Source organism: Impatiens glandulifera, chromosome 8 (genome assembly GCF_907164915.1).
Source record: "Impatiens glandulifera chromosome 8, dImpGla2.1, whole genome shotgun sequence".
NCBI classification, from domain to species: domain Eukaryota; kingdom Viridiplantae; phylum Streptophyta; class Magnoliopsida; order Ericales; family Balsaminaceae; genus Impatiens; species Impatiens glandulifera.
The window spans coordinates 13,876,631-13,897,077 of NC_061869.1; the positions used below are offsets into that span (position 1 = coordinate 13,876,631).

Consider the following 20,447-nt stretch of genomic DNA (forward strand, 5'->3'; position numbering starts at 1 on the left):
CAATGCCTCATTAACCAATCCGATTTCTTCTCTTCTGCTCACTACCCCTTGAAGAAGACCAGGTAAACGGATTTCCTGATTTGGTGGGTTCCATACAGTTAATACGCCTTATGCATTTGTTAAAGTCAATCATCCCCTGAGTGATTCCAGTATCCGAATTCCGCTCCTAACTAAATTTAGTTGTGTTAAAATCACCCAAGATAGCCCACAGGCTACAATCATCAATGTAATTCTTCAACAGCTCCCAAAGTTGTTTCCTATTATATTATGAATTATCTCCAAAGACAACCGCAACATAAAGTTTGTCACAAGTTCTCTGGTATAATACTTCAACCATTATGACTTGTTCCCTATTAAGAGTCTCCTTAACCTCAACAAGATCCTTATTCCAACCCACCCAAATTCTACATATTCTAACATTGGAGTTATGTAAAAATTCCCACTCCTACGTAAAACACATATTGTCAATTCTGTCAACATTATTGATTTTGACTTTGATTTCTAGAATCCCCATTACCATGACTTTAAGCTTTTAAATAATCTTCTTCACTTCCCTACATTTTAGAGGATTATTGAGTCCTCTTATGTTCCAAGTGACAATATTCATTAATTCCCAACTTTCCTCCTTGTTCACTCTCTTGTTCATTTTCTACTTTTCTCTTTTTTCTTAGCCCTTGACGATTTCGTACCATCTTCTGATTCCACCCTAATCATGGACCTTTGTACTTTAATATTCGAAGATTGAATAGTTTCAAATGATGAAGACTGACTAATCAGGTTCAAGCTTTCACTTGCAATATCAGATGAAAGGCTATGACCTATTCTTCATTCCTCATCCTTCTTGTCATTCCAAATGTAATCAAATTGTCCAAATCAGGATCATCATCTTCTGTAATTGGATCAGTTGCATCAGAGTCTTCCTTACTTTCACCAGTCGCCATAATGCATCTGTTCTTAATCTGATTACTCCTAGCTCCTTTACATCTCCCTTTAGCCTTAGATCTCTTAACAACTAAAATATGGAACCTGTTTTTCTTGACTATAATTTTCTTCCTTCCATGGTTAATATTACTCTTCTTTGTCCTATACTTCCTGACACTACCAACTTTCTCCCCATCACTATCACTAGTCATTCCTTTATTCAAATCAATACCTGATAAACCAATCCTACTTTGTCTGCTACATTCCATCTAATTCATGTTCTCCCCCTCATTCATTCCTTTTCACCCGCTCTTGCTTTCTTTCGTTCATCCCCATTTCCAACTCTTTCATCATTCAGTTCAACCCCTTGTTTTCCACATTTCCCCCATTTCTCCTCATTCTCTTCTTTAGCCAAACCCTTTTCATCACCTGAACCATGCTCAGCTTCCTCACACGGACCCTGCTCATCAGATTCCTCTTCACACAGCTCCTTCTCAGCCTCAGTCCTAATAAAGAGTCACCACTTTAATTTACTTCACAAATAAATTACAAAAAGAAAATAGAGTATTTACGAATTAAGGGTTCGATGCTTGATTACGCATGAGAAAAAGGCTGCATCAGCTATGTCCTATGTGCCTATCGCGTGGGATAGTCTCTACTCCTATTTAGTTGACTATTGTTAGCGAAGGTACATTACACAATTGCATTCCGAGTTCATAATTATTTTGTTTGTGAATGTCCTAACCTTGTCTCTAATCTAAAAAGAGTAATTGTAGCTCTTGATTAGATTTCAATGAAGGTTGCATCAAGACATTTAAATTCTTGAATGTCCATTTATCGTGTTTTAAGTATATTTAACAATATATCATATACTTAGTCCAAAGGTGATTATGGAATCTTGTTATATATTCTTAAACTTAAAGAAGATAAAATGGATCCTCGAATGCACTCTTTGGACACACATGTGAACCATAATGTGAACTCTTGAATTTGCTGGGTTGCTTGAATGTTTTCTTGTTGGTAGAAGTCTATCCTTGAACATGAAGGACTTCACGAGTTCATGAGAATATGGATTAAAGAAACAAAAAGGGGAAATTGGAGCCCCAAAGTATGCAATAACCGAAATCGAGATTTTTCCCAAACGAGTTGAAAAATTCTAAGAGTTTTTGTGTATGTCGAACATATTTTTAGAAACATTTTTCTCTCGATTATGGAACTTTTCAGGGTTACAAGACACCCAATATGACTCCGATAAACGAGTTTTTTCTAAAAGTATTCTGAAAATTTATGAAAATTTCTAAAGAGGTCAAAAATATTTTCCGGTCTATGGAGCTCCTAAAATGAGCGTTCCAAAATAAGACGGGCTCAAAAAATTATGGAAAATATTATATTTGTTGGAAATAATATTTTTGAACATCCTTGAATTTTTGGAATTTTTTAAAAATTGTTTGTAGGCTCCAATTGGAAGAATAATGTTGTTTGACATAAAAGGAATCCAAACAAGCACTTAGGAATTTCTCAAAAGTTGGAAATTGAAAATTTATTTCCAAAATTGGACGAATATAAAGTTGGAAGGCTGAATTGGATGTTGACAAAATTCCAGGGGCCAAATAAATTCGAATTCTCAGAAAATAATTTGATTTTGGAAGTTTGAGGTCAAAATCGAACATAATAGAAAGTTCAGGTGCCTAATTAATTCTAAATTAAGAATTTAAATTTTTTAGGCGATTTTAAACAAAGGAATAGTCCAGAGGCCTCTTTGAACATCCCCTGGAGCATTGGGAATTCGAAAAGAAGATCATAAAAAAAGGTTTGTCTCCTTCGTCGTCTTCCTCGGAATTGTCTGTGTTCCTTCCCGACGCGACGTAGGGGAATCTCTAACAGCGACAACGATAGTTGCGGTGTCCATAGAATTAATCCAAACCTCGTTGTTTTGTTGTTCGTTCGAAGCCTGTTGGGTTTTAGAGTCGAAGAACATAAGGCACTTTATTCTTCCGATCTGGAACATTGTCTCTTTCGACAACACCTCACCATAGCTTTGCCGTCGCTCAGAAAGTCCGAGATTCAATGCTACAGAAGCTTGCCAAAGCAATGGCGACCTCTAGAGGTTGTTTCGAGATAAGAGAATGAAGAACAGAGGAAACAAGAAGTGTTCCTCTATAAATCTAAAAAACAAAAAATAGTTACCGCTTGTAACTCATTTTCTGTTGGGTGATTGGCTTCACAATTATCACTGAAGTACTCCTTATCACCTGAAGCTTCGAACGCACCTACGCCGATCTTAAGCAGCCTCTTAGAACATCATTGAAGAACTGACCGACAGTTCTTTCTCCGGCGAACAAACTTTGATGTTTTCGGCGAACAAGACTTTCAAAAACGAGGATAGCCATGACCTAGTCTCTTCCTAGAACTAGACTCGGCTAACCTAGGACTCTATCATCTAGGGTAACCAATAATTAAAAAACAAGCCAAACATTCATTCATTCATCAATATAATTAAAACATAAATTAATTGATAAAATGTATGAATCAACCTAACATCGACGTCAGTGTATATGACCGACGTCTTACATGAATTACAACATTAATATGCTAGAGGACACCTACCTGAAGCAAAGGAAACAAAGAGGCAATGAACAAAACTCAGACTCGCCAAAATCTTCAGACTCGTTGGAATCACCTTACATGTGTTATTCTTTTGGTAACTTTCTCTCCATGACTCTCTCTTTCTTTCTATCAAGTCGTAATTTTAGCAAATGAGTAATCGTGATTCAAGTAAATAAGGTAAATCATACATATACCCCTTAAGAACATGTTCAGTTTGATCCTATTTTGGTTGCATCGTCTTCAATCACCGATTTAAAGAAGTTTAAAGCGTCAACGTAACTCCGGATACAAACAAACATTGTAGAGGACACTTCCAAATTTCCAATACATCCAAGAACAACTAATTCTATTGAGTATAACGTCCTGAGTGATTTTTTAAAGTTGAAGATGCCATAAGATTTTCTTCAGCAGAAAATGACCCAAAATCCATGATTTTGAACGGGTTTTTTTCAAATGATCCGCGTCTAGTGTCAGTCTGACGTTAGCACGCGTGGTTTTGAATCATTTTGGGTGTAAAGCCTGGCGCGCTGACCATCGTTGACTCGTTCTTGATTCTGTTGAGTTATGGAGCCTACACTTATAATAAACTCTACATTGTTAATTAGAGTTTATTGGGTTTTCTTTTTGGTTTTGGGCTTGGGTCTGACCAAAGTTATTTATGTGATTATTAAGAGTTTACATTGGAAACAATGGCAAGTGAGAACAGTATAGGACATGGGATTGGAAGATTTGATGGGACAGATTATGCCTTCTGGAGAGTGGAGATTGAAGATTATCGCTATGGAAAAAATCTTTATGTTCCTTTGAGTGAGAAACTAGAGAAGATGGATGAAGCTGAATGGAAACTCCTTAATAGACAGGTTTTGAGAGTTGCCCGATTGATGTTAGCCAAGACGGTTGCTCACAATGTAGCAAATGAGAAGACCACCACGGGTCTGATGAAAGTTCTTTCTGATATGTATGAGAAACCATCTGCTAAAAATAAGGTACACTTAATGAAAAGACTCTTTTACTTAAGAATGGTTGATGGTACTTCTATCACTACTCATTTGAATGAATTCAATACTATTGTGAATCAATTGCTATCTATTGAGATTGATTTTGGGGATGAAGTCAGTGCCCTTATTTTGGTAGCATCTCTACCAAATAGTTGGAAACATATGAGGGCAGCAATTAGTAATTCAGTTGGAAATGCTAAACTGAAATTTGTTGAAGTTAGAGATCGTATTCTTGCTGAAGAGGTTCGTAAAATTAATTCTGGTGAAACATTCAAAGATTCTGCTCTGAATGTGGAAAACAGGGGTAGAGGTAATGATAGAGATTTCAACCGAGGTAAGAGCAGATCTATGTCAAGGAGCAGGAGGAGTCAGTCCAAGTTTGGACGGACATTTGAGTGCCAGAATTGTGATAAACAGGGTCATTTAAAGAGGAACTGCAAAGCACCGAAGAAAAATGGTGATGATAAAAATGATTCAGCCAACGTTGTTACAGAATCTGTCACTAATGCGTTACTTCTGTCTATTGATAACCCGATAGATTCATGGGTTTTGGACTCAGGAGCGTCTTTCCACACCACTGCCCACAAAGAATTAATGGAGAATTATGTGGCTAGAAACTGTGGGAAAGTTTATCTCGCAGATGGTGAGCCACTAAATATTGTTGGCATGGGGGACATCAAATTGAAGATGGAAAATGGTTCTGTTTGGAAGATTAATAAGGTGAGATACATTTTAGGTTTAATGCGCAATTTGATCTCTATTACACAACTTGATGAAGAAGGTCACAATTTCAGTTGTGGAAATGGTGCGTGGAAGGTGACTAAAGGAGCAATAGTTGTTGCTTGAGGTCACAAAACTGGAACGTTATACACGACTTCAACTTGCAGAGAATAAGTTGTTGCTGTAGTTGATGACTCGAAGAACAGTGAGCTGTGACATTGCAGGTTGGGCCATATGAGCGAAAAAGGGATGCAAATTTTTTTTGAAGAATGGACATATTCCAGAACTGAAGTCTGTTGAACATCAATATATGAAACCTACATTCTTGGAAAACAAAAACGAGTGAGTTTCTTAAAAATTGGGAAGGAGCTCAAGAAAGAAAGGCTAGAGTTGGTACACACTGATGTGTGGGGACCTGCACATATTTCTTCTATTGGCGGATCACAATACTACGTAACATTTATAGATAATTCGACAAGAAATGTATGGGTATATTTTATGAAGCACAAGTCTGAAGTATTTGTTATTTTCAAAAATTGAAGGCTTTGGTTAAAAATGAAACAAATCTGAAAGTTAAGTGCTTGAGATTCGACAACGGAGGTGAATATATCAATTCAGATTTCAAAGAGTATTGTTCTGTGAATGGGATCAGTATGGTGAAGACTGTTGCCCGAACGCCTCAAGAGAATGAAGTAGCCGAACGAATGAATCGAACATTGAACGAGCGTGCTAGAAGCATGAGATTGCATGCAGGGCTGCCTAAAACCTTCTAGGCAGAAGCTATTAATACTGCTGCCTATTTGATAAACAGGGGACCCTCTGTTTCTCTTGAATTCAGAATTCCTGAAGAAGCCTGGAGCAATAAAAATGTAAACTTTTCTTATTTGAAAGTGTTTGGTTGTTTATCATATGTTCATATTAATGAATGTGATAGGAGCAAGCTTGATCCAAAGTCTAATAAATGTTTTTTCATTGGTTATGGTGATATCGAATTTGGTTATCGTTTCTAGGATAATCAAAATCGGAAGATCATTCGTAACAGAAATGTTATGTTCAATGAACAGGTTCTCTACAAAGATTGTGTTGGGATGACATCAGATGATGATTCCAAGTTGGAAGAGACTGATACAGTCGATTTGAGAGATTTTTCAGCTGAATATATACCGACTGTCGAAGAAGAACAATGTGTTGTTGAAGATAAAATTGTTGAGAATGTGGCCCCAGAAGTAAATCAGTAAACACCGGTTATACAGTTGAGAAGATCTTCAAGGAATCGAAAACCAGTTGAGAGATGATCTCCATCTCTAAACTATATCTTGTTGACAGATAGAGGTGAACCTGAATGCTTTGAGGAAGCAATAAAATCTGATGAATCGGTTAAGTGAGAGTCTGCGATGAAAGATGAGATGGACTCTTTGACGTTGAATCAGACTTGGGAGCTCACTGAGCTTCCAAAGGGAAAGAAAGAACTTCACAACAAATGGATCTTCAGGATTAAAGAAGAACATGATAAAACCATGAGTTACAAGGCAAAGTTGGTTGTGAAAAGATTTCAACAGAAAGAAGGTATTGACTACAATGAAATCTTCTCTCAAATAGTTAAATTGATGACAATCAAAACTATTTTGAGTTTGGTTGTGAAAGAAGATCTTTATCTTCAACAAATGGATGTCAAAACTGTTTTTTTCTTCATGGTGATTTAGATGAAGAGATTTATATGCGACAACCAGAAGGATTTGAAATCAAAGGAAAAGATGAGCTTGTGTGTAAGCTTTAGAAGAGTCTGTATGGTTTGAAACAGGCTCCAAGGCAATGGTACAAGAAGTTCGATAACTTCATGAAAAGTAACAATTTTTTGAGGTGTGAAGCTGATCATTGCTGCTATATCAAGAGGTTTGATAAATCGTACATTATTCTTCTTCTCTACGTTGATGACATGTTGATTGTTGGAGCAAGCTTGTACGAGATTAACAAGCTCAAGAAAGAGTTGTCTGAAAAGTTTGTAATGAAGGATTTGGGTGTTGCTAAACAAATTCTTGGGATGAGAATTTTCAAGGATGAAGAAGTTCTCAAGCTTTCACAAGAAGAATATGTGAAGAAAGTTCTTAGTAGGTTCAACTTGTATGATGCAAAAGCAGTTACTACCCCCTTAGCTAGTCACTTCAGACTATCTAAAGATCAGTCGCCTTCAATAGAGGAGGAGAAAAATTACATGGCAACTGTTCCATATGCCTCTGCCATTGGTTGTATTATGTATGCGATGGTTTGCACAAGACCAGACATAGCACATACAATGGGAGTTGTTAGCAGATTCATGAGCAATCCGGGTAGACAACATTAGGAAGCAGTAAAGTGGATACTATGATACTTAAGAGGAAGTGCGAGTCTCGCTTTGTGTTTTCGAAAGTCTAATATGGGTTTGGAAGGATATGTTGATGCTGACAATGGTGATGATGTTGATAGTAGGAAGAGCACAACATGGTATATTTATACTCTGGGAGGTACTGCAATCAGTTGAGTTTCAAAATTGCAGAAGATTGTTGCTCTTTCTATTTGTGAGGCAAAGTATGTTGTTGTAACAGAAGCTGCTAAGGAAATGATGTGGTTACAACCCTTTTTGCGAGAATTGGGTCAAGACTACGAGGGAAGTGTGTTGCGATGCGACAGTCAGAGTGTCATTCATTTAGCAAAGAATCCTGTTTATCATGGCAGGACGAAGCATATACAGGTTCGTTATCATTTCATCCGGTCAGCTTTAGAAGATGGAGTATTAGCTCTTGAGAAGATTTCCGGGAGTGAGAATCCAGCTGATATGTTGACGAAAGCTGTGACAAATGAGAAACTGAAATTGTGTGCAACTTCAGTTGGTCTTCTTCATTAAGACACCGAATAGAAAGCCACTACTGATCGAGAGATGATGAAGTTAGTCTCAAAGTGGGAAATTATTGAGTTATGGAGCCTACACTTATAATAAACTCTACATTATTAATTAGAGTTTATTGGGTTTTCTTTTTGGTTTTGGGCTTGGGCCTGACCAAAGTTATTTAGGTTTATTACCTGGATGTTTACCCTATAAATGTGTGATTATTAAGGGTTTACATTGTTAAGAAAGAATTTTAGAGAAATAAAGTGTGAGGCAAAAACTCTGTATTCCTTCTTCTTCATAGTGAAATCTAGTGGTGGCTGAAGTGGATGTAGCTCAATTTGAGTGAACCACTATAAATCTGTGTGTTCTTGTGTTTTTTACAGATTGTTTTCAAGCAGATCGGATTTGGGAGATACAAATTCTAACAGATTCGCCCATTTCAACTTGTTTGATATTTTTTCCATTTTGAAGGTCTCATACACAAAATTGCTAACAACATTATTATACTCAAAATTAAGATTTTTTGAACCGTTCAATCTGAATGTTTCAAGTTTTCCGAATTATGACTTTTTTTGAAAAATGATGTTTAGACACACAAATGGGCACCAAAATGGATGTTCGACACATTTTTTTCCAAAAATAATAGTACACAAAAAGTTGATAATTTTTCAAGACGGTCATTTTGAATGTTTGAAAACATATGAAGCTCAAGTATTTTTAGAAATTGGTGTTCGAACCGCTATTCAAGTGTCCCTCCGAGCCAATTTCTCAAAGTGATTTTTTCTTTTCTCTCTCGATTCAATAATCAAGCATGAACATCATACTGAACCAGGAAGACTCATTTTAATTTCGGGGTGTAAAAATTGCGTGTGTATACCTATAAAGATTAAACTTTTTTAAATATTTAATATTTGATAAAATATAAAAGTAATGTTTGAAAAAAAATGTTGAATTGCCTACAAAGATTGAAATTTTAAAGTATTTAATATTTGATTAATATTTGATGTTTTAAAAAATACTTTAATAAGACTATGCTACCTTTACAATAAAAATGATATACATGCAAGCATTTTTATTCAAGGGACAACTCAGTTTCATCCACAAATATTTTTTTTTACTTTAATAGAAAAATAATAATTATAAATGATACAATACTGATAGAAATATCATAGTTAAGGACATGTTTGACTCTCGGACTAGTGGTTTCACTAGCCGAATTAAATATAGAAGAAGATTAAACATTATAGAGACTCCGTCCCATAATAGAGTTTTATTTTTGGTAGGACACAATCAAATGTTACCATCTGAACAAGACATTATGCGTTGACAAGATATGAATAATTTTCATGTGTGACATTGCTACAAGTTGTTCACTGAGATGATTTCCCATAATTTTTGTTGGGAAAAAACATTAGGAGTCATAGATTCCATTAAAGATATGTTTTTTTTTTTAATGGAGCGTTATTCATGGTAGAATTTAACAGATGCTATGTGCATGAAAAATATTGTATTATGGTTAGTCGTTGTCGTATGTATCATAAAGAGATTGAACCAAAAACTCACTTACTTTTGTATTATCGAGGGGTGATTAGTATTTGAAGTCTTTTATGAAGTCTTTAATTGAGTGATGCCCGAGTCTTTGAATAGTTGTTAGGAAGTTTGAGTTGATGCGACTGATATGGTAGACATACTGATAGGATCAGTGTAACCAATAGAGACTGGAGTCTGACTATTGATGACATCTCACGATAAACGATTCGATTTTAACTCTATTAGAAGTTAAAATCTGTTTATATTCTTCACAAATCCTTCAAACTTTTGAAACGGTTTCAAGGGCGGAAGTGTTCGTTGAATTTGAAGCTTTGAACTAATGAAAGATGAAAGACAAAAAGTAAAGAACACAACAGGTGTTTATGGATGTTCGAAGCAAACTCTCCTACGTCACCCCTTCTTCTACAACCAGAATGATTCACTAAATTCTTTGAATCAAATACAGTTTACTAATCTAGCTAAAAACTCTGTTAAACAAAACAATCTCTGTTCAACTTAAAATATTAAGAACAATATTCTCTGAACTGGACAGTTTTGATTCTTTCTCTTTTGAACTTGGAAGATGATAGAAATCGGTAAGTGCAAGAGTAAGCTTGTAAGATAGTAATGTGAGTAGAGTAACCGGTGATTCAGCCGTTGTCCATGAGCATCTATTTGTAGAAGAAGGACACCAACATTCGAATCTTCTTCATGGACATGTGGTAAGCGTCCATTGGAAGGCCGCTCAAAGGACAAGAGTACAGAAGACTCTAAGCAATTGGAATGTGGTCGTACCGAATAGGTAGTGCGCTGAATATCCTTTTTGATATTGTCTTGTACTGGACAAACCGTTGAAAGGACATTTGCGTACGTGGCGTCCGTTCATTTGATGCAATTAGCTGGTTTGTCAGACTACACAGGAGTGAGTGGAGCAGAGTAGCAGACAACTAGTTATTCGTGGGTAGACGTATGCTAATATCAAATGGTTGCTGAAGCGAGGCATTAGACGTGCTCCATCAGACTGCCTAGTCTAAGGAAAATAGACATCAACGTCTAATAGCGTGTTCCATTAGACCACACGTCTAATGGAGTTAGACTGCAACGTCTAACTACGCATCCCTTCAGACTTGTCTGAAGACTGCACGTTTAACTACGTATCTGTTAGACTGCACGTCTAACTACGTATCACTTCAGACTTGTCTGAAAAAGTTAGACTGCACGTCTAACTACGTATCTGTTAGACTGCACGTCTAACTACGTATCACTTCAGACTTGTCTAAAGGAGTTAGACTGCACGTATAACTACGTATCTGTTAAACTGCTCGTCTAACTACGTATTTGTTATACTACATGTCTAGCTTCGTATCTGTTAGACTGCACGTCTAACTACGTATCTATTAGACTGTACGTCTAACTAAAAACTGTTAGACTGCTCGTCTAACTGCCAACACGTCTAATAAGTCTGCTTAGACCACGTCTGAGTTAGTCAATTCTGATGCACCTGCATAGAAACAATTAGATGACTTAACTTCTTTTATTTAATCATAATTAAGTTTTAATCACATATCATCAAAATAAAGTTGGCATAGAATAGACTTATTCTCTTAATTATTTCAATCAAAATAATTTGACCCAACACATACATATTTGGGGTTACCATCCCAATGATTTTTTATATACTATATAGTTGAAGAGAACTCGTCAAACTTTCAATAATTGTAATCGTCTAATTCGTATCATTAATAATACTATTATTATGACCCTCCCCAAGAAATGTTTCCAACTATTATCAAGCATATATATATATATTCAATTCCTATTTTACAAACAACACATTTTCCTTAAAAAAAATGATATGTTAAAATATATCGATAGGAACAATAGTAAAATTTTGGATAAAAGCCAGACTGCATCTAGTATCACCACCTCACCACAATGATCCAACATACCTTCTTCATCCCTGCCAATCCAAAAAAAACAATTAAAAATGACTAAACAAATTAATTATTTATGAGAAGCATGAACTATTTATTCAATATATATAACTAAATGGAAGACGGAGGAAGGTGACCTTGCTAGTAATGTTGCTTGAAAGCCATTCAAGCCCTTCATACAATCCCTCCCCAGATATGGCACATGTGCTCTGAATATACCTGCAAGAAAACATGGAAAGAATAATTATTAAGAAATGAAAAAAGGGAGCTCTGGAAGACATAGATAGAGTTGTACCAGTGGCGCTGTCTTAAGGAATGAAGGCCAAGTTTGTCTGTGATTTCTGCAGCATTCATTGCATTCGGAAGGTCTTGCTTGTTGGCAAACACAAGCAACGCAGAATCACGAAGCTCATCCTAAAGAAATCAACAACAATTATTTCATCATTAATTGTTATTACCCATATCATCATCATCATCATCATCAAATAACACAACACAATCTTATAATAACCTCATTCAACATGCGATGTAACTCATCCCTTGCTTCAACAACTCTCTCTCTATCATTGCTATCCACCACAAAGATCAAACCTTGAGTGTTTTGGTTTTGGATAAAATGCTTCCATATTTTGACTTGGCCTCCTAGATCCCACATGGTGAAACTTATGTTCTTGTACTCAACTGTTTCTATATTAAATCCTGTAAACAAAACAACTCACTAGCTAGTTAGTTAAGTTTTGTGAAGCTTGTAATAAGGAAACAAAAGGAAATAAATCATAATAACTACTTAACTACCAACGGTTGGGATAATTGTGATACTCTCCCCAAGCTTAAGCTTGTACAATATAGTGGTCTTACCAGCAGCATCCAAACCTATCATAAGGATACGCATCTCCCTTTTGGCAAATAGCTTGGTGAATGTCAATCCCATTATTTTTCTTCAAATGCAACCGACCTACCGACCGAACCCTACATATATATTTATAGTCTCGTCTTGTTTGAATGACTATCGCAAACTGCCATCTTTTCTTCATTTTATGTCGACACTACCCCGCCACGTTTCTCACACGAGGTTCACCCAATAGGAACTCGCCACATCACCCATAAATAAAATTACTTAAAAATATCTATTATTAATATACAATTTTATTTTAATTTAAACTAGCATGTCAAGCAGAGAATAATCTTGACCGACTTCATAACTTAAGCAGTAAGCAAATTAATACCAAGTGAACTCAGTTGTCTATATATGTTGTCCAACCAATGAGAAAGCTAGAGTTTGTCCATCATTAACTAATTAAAGAACTTTTTTAATTCATTTGTTAAAATTCAAAACTATAACAAAAAAAATGATATTTTGTTTGTTAATAACATGATCTAAAACTTTATAAGAAAAAAAAAGTTCATCCAATTTCTACATAATTTTTTTTCAAATAAAATTATTATTTTGTAAGAGTATTTGTGATTATAACAATATTAGTTTTCAAATTTCGATATTTTCCGTTAGTTGGGTTTAATTCTAATCTTTTTTTCTCTTTTTCTTTATTTCTTATGTTAGAAAATAATTCTTAACAAAGTTTGTGCACATTTTATTGAAATTAATTTGTGGAAACCTCCGTCCAGACCTCACCATAAAGGGCATTCTTCTTTGAGGGGAAGCTGTGATATTTATTGTAACCCCTCTCAAAAGGCCAGGCATAAGCCATTCTCATGGGATAAGATTATGGTTGATCATGATATCATAGTCGGACTATTTTAGTAAGTGATAGATGATAGTTTTATGTATAATAAATTATTAATATTAAAAATAAAAATGAAAAATTATAATAGAAATTTTATGAGTATAACACTAAAATCTAAGAGCTAACTCCACATGCACAATGTGGAATTGCAACATATGGGTGCAACAAATTATTTTTTAATTCAAGGTTTTAAGAACTATAATCAACATTGAAAAAAAAAAATTGTAGTATTGCAATAATTTTAACTATATTTTTAATCAAAATGTATTTTACGAAAAATTTAATCTGAGAATATATATTACAAATATATCAATAAAAATAGAAAAAACAATAATTTCTATAAATATATTCTTACAACTAATCTAGTAATAAAGAATCCAAACCATAATGTTGATAATATCACTAATATATATTTGACGTTAATATTTGCAAAATCTTTTGCAATAAAATATATTTTCATTTGTTATTGTAACACATTATATAAATAAAGCAGTATTTATTGTAAAATAAATTCTGAAGTAATTGAGGTAATTTTGATAATAAAATTTGTAATATATTGCATTAACACAAATAAATAATTTATTCACAAATGGTTATGCAATTCTACTACAATGTATTATTACAAACTATATTTTAATTATGTTTAATAATTTTGTAAATATTTTTCGAAATATTCGTAATATAATATCATTAAGTTATGTATCAAGTCTTTTAGATAATCTTTTCGCAACTAGTTCTGCAATGATATGATATTATAATATTGCAAACTACATTGCATTAATATTTAATAGTTTTGAAAATACTATTTGACATATTCGTAATATACTAGCAATAAATTTTGCATTAAACATTATATATAATCTTTTTAAAAAAGTTATGATATCATATTATTGAAAACTACATTACAATAATTTTTAATAGTGTTGAAAACAATAATTTATTAGTAATACGTTTCGTATTAACAATTATAGATAATATTTAACCATTATAATGTGCATTAAATTATATCAATTTGTACACAAATCTTAGATTTTTAAAATATTAATAAACATTAAATACAAAATTAGTTGCAGTTCATATTAAATTTTGTCTTCTCGATTCTTGTTTTACCATAATTTCGACCAACCATTATTGCCTTTCCGTCTCTCACACACCATTGATATCTTGTCATTGATATATTTTCAAGATTTCTTATCTTTATACAAAAAAAATATTTTTCTTCAAGCACTTCCTTCAAACACTCTTTTCAACCCATTGTTTCTTATCAAATCTCTATCATGGTTTTACTCGTTTTACACTTAATCGATTTTTTTCAATCACTCTTAGCTCGTCCACGCCTCAGATGATTTTAACTGACGAGGAAATTTCATGATATGACTTAACCTCCGATAGTGAGGACCAATTTGAGAAGATTAAAACAACATCGGAGGTTGACATATCCACTGAAAGCACTAAGCTGAAAATGGTGAAGATGGAGTTTAAAGCAGCTATATCCAAAATAGCAAGTCTACAAGCTCAAATGGAGGCTTTGAACACTAATGACACCGAAAACCCCACTTTTTTTTTAATGAAATGCATATTCTCCTTGAGGATAAGCGAACAATCAATCAAACATCTATCTAGGTTGTCAAAGAAATGACCACAAATGTATTTCATTTGTAGATCTTTTGATTATTTATGAATATGTTACCCTATTTGAGTTTTGATGAATATTTTGTTGTTTTTATTGATTTCATAGATAAAAAATGTGTTATTGGTTGAGAATAGTTTGATAGACTATGTGGTGGGTTCCTTGGATGCGAAAAAGATTGAAAGGAGCATGGATAAATAAGAAAGTTTAGATGGAAGCAAAAAAAAGAAGAACAATGACTGAAATTTAACTTCTTTAGATTGATGTTTTTGAAGTTCTTGAATATTTGTGTTCTTATTATGTGAGTTATTTTTTAACATTGTGGTTGTTTATTTTTGAAAAGTTTATGATTATATATGGTTATGGTTATTTATATTTTAGGTTTACATAATTATCTTCTAATATTTATTGATAATTTTGATTTAAAAAGAATTAAATTATACCTTCAGTTTTATAACATTTGCACATTTTTAGGCATATTTTCAATGGAATTTATTACAAATAATATTACTTATCCAATGCTTATTTAGTAAAAAAGTTTAAACTCTCGCCTACAATATGAATGAGATTTTTGCAATAATAATAATATGTATTATTGCAAACCATATTGCGGGTCGAATATCATACTTTGTAAATATTTTTCAATTCTTTGGTATAATTCCATTGTATGAGAGTGCAATAGGCTTCATTAAAACGTTTTACTGAGAAACATAGTGTAAATCGAATCACATATTTAGTAAATATTTTTCAACTCTCGAATATAAATCCCTTGTTTGAGAGTGCACTATTTTTGCACTAAATCATGTTCATTGCCAAATTGCTTTAATGTTTGCAATATCGATAATACTTATTATTGCAAAACATATTACAGATCGAATGACATAATTAGTAAATATTTTTCAACTCTCGGTAGAAATCCCCTATTTGAGAGTGCAATAGGATTTGCACTAAACCATGTTCAACACCACATTGCTTTAATGTTTGTAGCATCAATAATACGTATTATTGCGAACCTAGTGCAGATCCAATGAAATTTTAAATAATATTTTTCAACTCTCGGATAGAATTCCCCTATTTGAGAGTGTAATAAGTTTGGCACTAAACCATGTTCAAAGTCACTTTGCTTTAATGTTTGCAATATCGATAATACATATTATTGTGAAACCTAGTGTATATCGAATGACAGTTTTAGTAAATATTTTTCAACTCTTGAGTACAAATCCCCTATTTGAGAGTGCAATAAGTTTTGTACTAAATAATGTTAAACGCCACATTGTTTTAATGTTTGCAATATCGGTAATACATATTATTGCAAAACCTAATGCAGATTGAATGATATTTTTAGTAAATATTTTTCAACTCTCGATAGAAATCCTTTATTTGAGATTGCAATAAGTTTTGCATTAAATCATGTTCAACGCCACATTGCTTTAATGTTTGCAATACGATAATACATATTATTGCGAAACCTAGTGCATATCGAATGATATTTTTAGTAAATATTTTTCAACAATCGGGTAAAAATCTCATGTTTGAGAGTGTAATAAATTTTGCACTAAACCATGTTAAATGCCACATTGCTTTAATATTTACAATAACGATAATACATATTATTGCGAAACCTTGTGCAGATCGAATAATATTTTTAAGTAATATTTTTCAACTCTCGGGTAAAAATTCCCTATTAGAGAGTGCAATTTGCACTAAACCATGTTCAACGTCACATTGCTTTAATATTTGCAATATCTATAATATGTTTATTGAGAAACATAGTGCATATCGAATAATATTTTTAGTAATATTTTTCAACTCTTGGGTTGAAATCCCTTTATTGAGAGTGCAATAAGTTTTGCTCTAAACCATGTCCAACACCACATTGCTTTAATGTTTGCAATATCGATAATACATATTATTGTGAAACCTAGTACAAATCGAATTTAACTTTTAGTAAATATTTTTAACTCTCGGGTAGAAATTACCTATTTGAGAGTGAAATGAATTTTGCACTAAACCATGTTCAATGCCACATTGTTTTAATCTTTGCATAATACGTATTATTGCGAAACCTAGTGCAGATCGAATGCTATTTTTTTTAAATATTTTTCAACTCTCGGATAGAAATCCTCTATTTGAGAGTGCAATACATTTTGCACTAAACCATATTCAACTGTAATCTTTGCAATATTGATAATACGTATTATTGCAAAACATATTGTGAATCTCTATTCACGTTAAAACTAATTAAACTAGTAACAATTTTAGTGTAAACAAAATATTTAATATTTTTAACCACCAACAACTACCAATCTACTTGTGTACTTACTTCATTCACTTTATCTTATACATTTTGTTATAACAATATCTCTATCTCTATATCTTTTATCTTCAACAACATTAAGTTATTCAATATATTTCATGTAATATATATTAAGGTAAATATATGTCTTTATCTTCTATCTTCATCATATATATATATATATATAAATAAAAGTATATAATATTCTTATTTTCATGTATGTCTCCATGTTGTATCACATTTTTAGGGAATCTTCACCCTTTGATCAATAAAGATCAAGATCTTGAATATATTTTATATATTTAACCATTGTCTTTGATATATATATATATCACATATTATTCATATATATGATTTTATATAAAATATCATTTATATATTTGGATAAATACATATTATTCTCATAATTGATTATATATATATATATATATATATTGCATATTATAAAATAAGATCTGGTCGGGTTTGGATGTACAATAAAAATCTGAATGCATGGAAATATTTTTAAAAAGTTTAGAAGAGTTCATTTCATTTGCCAACTCAACTTGTTTATATGGATGGTGAAAAATGAGGTACCCTTGCAAGATATGTTGTATTCAAAAGTTCATTACGTCTGAATTATTTCATAATCATTTTCTAAGAAATGGATTCATAAAAAACTATTATACTTGGGCTTCTCATGGGGTACCAATTCAAAACTCAAAGGTATACAACTATCAATACAAATGACATTCGCTAGGTTACATTGAAAATTAAATGCGTATGAATCAATGATATATAACATGTGATCAAGTTACCAACCAAATGTGGGGAATGAAGCTTCTATCAATTTAAACACATATATTTTATCTCAAAGATTCTAGAAAACATTAAATGCATCATATCAACCAGGTTTGGTCATTAAAACTAGAGTAAACTTTCATCTACGGTAAAACAACTAAATATGATTTACCCCAGCATTCATGCCCATGTGATTCTACTTTTTTTTTTTTTAATATTTTCTTTAGACAACATAATGTTATCACATTATTGAATGGATTTCAACCCTCACAAGTTTATCAAACTCGAATAATATATATCATTAACACTTCACAATCTTATTTTCAATCACAAGTTGTTCAAAACTTTTTTATCTTAAATTTAAGAATATGTTATAATATAAACTATATATGTACTATATTATCACAATATTATAAATTGTGATGATATCAATATTTTTATTATATTAGTTTCATTATAAATTTAATATAATGTCTATATATTAATCTTAACAATTCAACATATCATTTACTACCATTTTTCTAACTATTCTAACAACCTAAAAGAAATATAGGTCCAAATCCAAATATTAATTGGTCCAAAGTTATGGGTCTATAAGATATTATCATATTAAAAATATTTAATTATGATAATATTATTATTTTATCTATTTTCTTATATATTATATAATATTTATAAAATATATAATCCAATATATCATATAAATTCTCTTATAACATTATAGATATAATTGTAAAGATTACAAAAACATTTTAGCCTACTTCTGCCACCAGGAACATCATTATCACCACCAACTTAGGATTTTGATGGCGGAGCAAACCACAATGAAACACAGGGATATCAGATCGCCAAAAATTGGAACAAGACAAGTTTCTATTATAAATAAAACTCAACTAGATTTCATCTAATAAAAGTGAGAGAAAGAAGAAGAAACCATGCATTTGAATATGGAAAGGCATCGAGCAAAGTCAACAAGTTTTTGTAGAATTAATATATAAATATTTAGAAGAACAACAAGATTTATGGATATGTAAAGTCAACTAATATATATTTTTTTTAGTTTAAATATTATTTCATTTAAAAACGTGACAAATTAATTAAGAATTTTTTTTTTCATATAAATAAAATATTGATCAATTTGATAAAAAAAACTTCAAATAGATAAAATTTTGATAATTGAGAGTATTATAAAAAATAATTATTCAAACTTCATTAGGTGAAACAACTTAAATTTGAGACAAAAATATAAATAAATATCTTAGTCTGAGTTAAAATTATGGACCTTCAGTGTATGAGAATAACATGTTAAAAAACTACATCACCCAAATTTCTATGTACATTATCTTTAATGTACTGACTAATAATTTTGATTAGGCATAATGTCGCGACTAACTATCTCATCTTTAACTCCGAACGATCAAATCTCATTTTGTTTAATCTCCTCGAATGATTCAGTGTGCTCGAAGCCATGAGAGGTTGAAAATAATGGGATTTAGTCGTTCAGAGTTGAAGATTAAATTAATGGTCAGGACAATCTCTATCGAATCGTGAATGTATGTGTGGGGGATGAAGTCGCGAAATGAATTAACACTTTATTTTTTTAATATTCATTCATATACAAACGTGACAAATTAATTTTTAAAAAAAATCACGAAAAAATAAGAAGATAAACATTTTGTTAATTCGAGAAATAACTTCTAATAGTTAAAATTTGATAGTTGAGAGTCACATATGGAATAATTCAAACATCATTTGAAAACAAATTAAATTTGAGACTAAAATGTAAATGAATGTTTAAGCAACCAACCACACGACCCAAACTTCTCTATTACGTTATTTTTAATATACCGACTAACGATTTCGACCCAGCATATTGTTGAGATTAACGATTTCATCTTCAACTCTGAACGGTCGAACCTCATTTTGTTCAACCTCCTATGATTGGGTGTGCTCGAAGGCACAAGAGATTCAAAATAATAGGATTCGAAAATTCAAAGTTGAAGATGAAATCATTGGTCGCGAAAATCTATATGGATGAAAATCGTGAAATCATTACTAATTAAATGTATCGGCTTGGGTTTGAATTGTAGATCTGTAGTGTGTTAGACTAACATAACCAACTACATCACCCAAACTTCTTTATATATTATCTTTAATGTACGAACTTACGATTTCGATCCTACATACTTTTGTGACTAAAGATCTCATCTAAATGGCCGAATCCCATTTTGTTCAACCTCCCCGAATGATTGGGTGTGATCGAAGCCACAAGAGGTTGAAAATAATGGCATTCCGTCGTTCGGAGTTGAAGATGAAATCGGTGGTCGCGACAACCTCTAGGAATCAAAATCGTGAATGTATGTGGGGGCAACTAAAGTCATGGTGGGGTTCGATCGTCAGAGTAGAAGATTAAAATTTTTGAT

General features: G+C 32.4%; 1 protein-coding gene across 1 annotated transcript; it reads right to left on the reverse strand.

Moving 5' to 3' along the window:
* Positions 1-1,213: 1,213 nt before the first annotated feature.
* Positions 1,214-12,521, reverse strand: LOC124913036 (ADP-ribosylation factor D-like). Its single transcript, XM_047453662.1, has 9 exons — positions 12,372-12,521; positions 12,088-12,275; positions 11,872-11,990; positions 11,689-11,795; positions 11,592-11,602; positions 3,109-3,213; positions 2,846-3,022; positions 1,884-1,969; positions 1,214-1,427 (listed from the first exon to the last, which is right to left on the reverse strand). The coding sequence occupies exons 1-9, from the start codon at positions 12,505-12,507 to the stop codon at positions 1,214-1,216; spliced, it is 1,143 nt and encodes a 380-aa protein (XP_047309618.1). The 5' UTR covers positions 12,508-12,521.
* Positions 12,522-20,447: the final 7,926 nt, after the last annotated feature.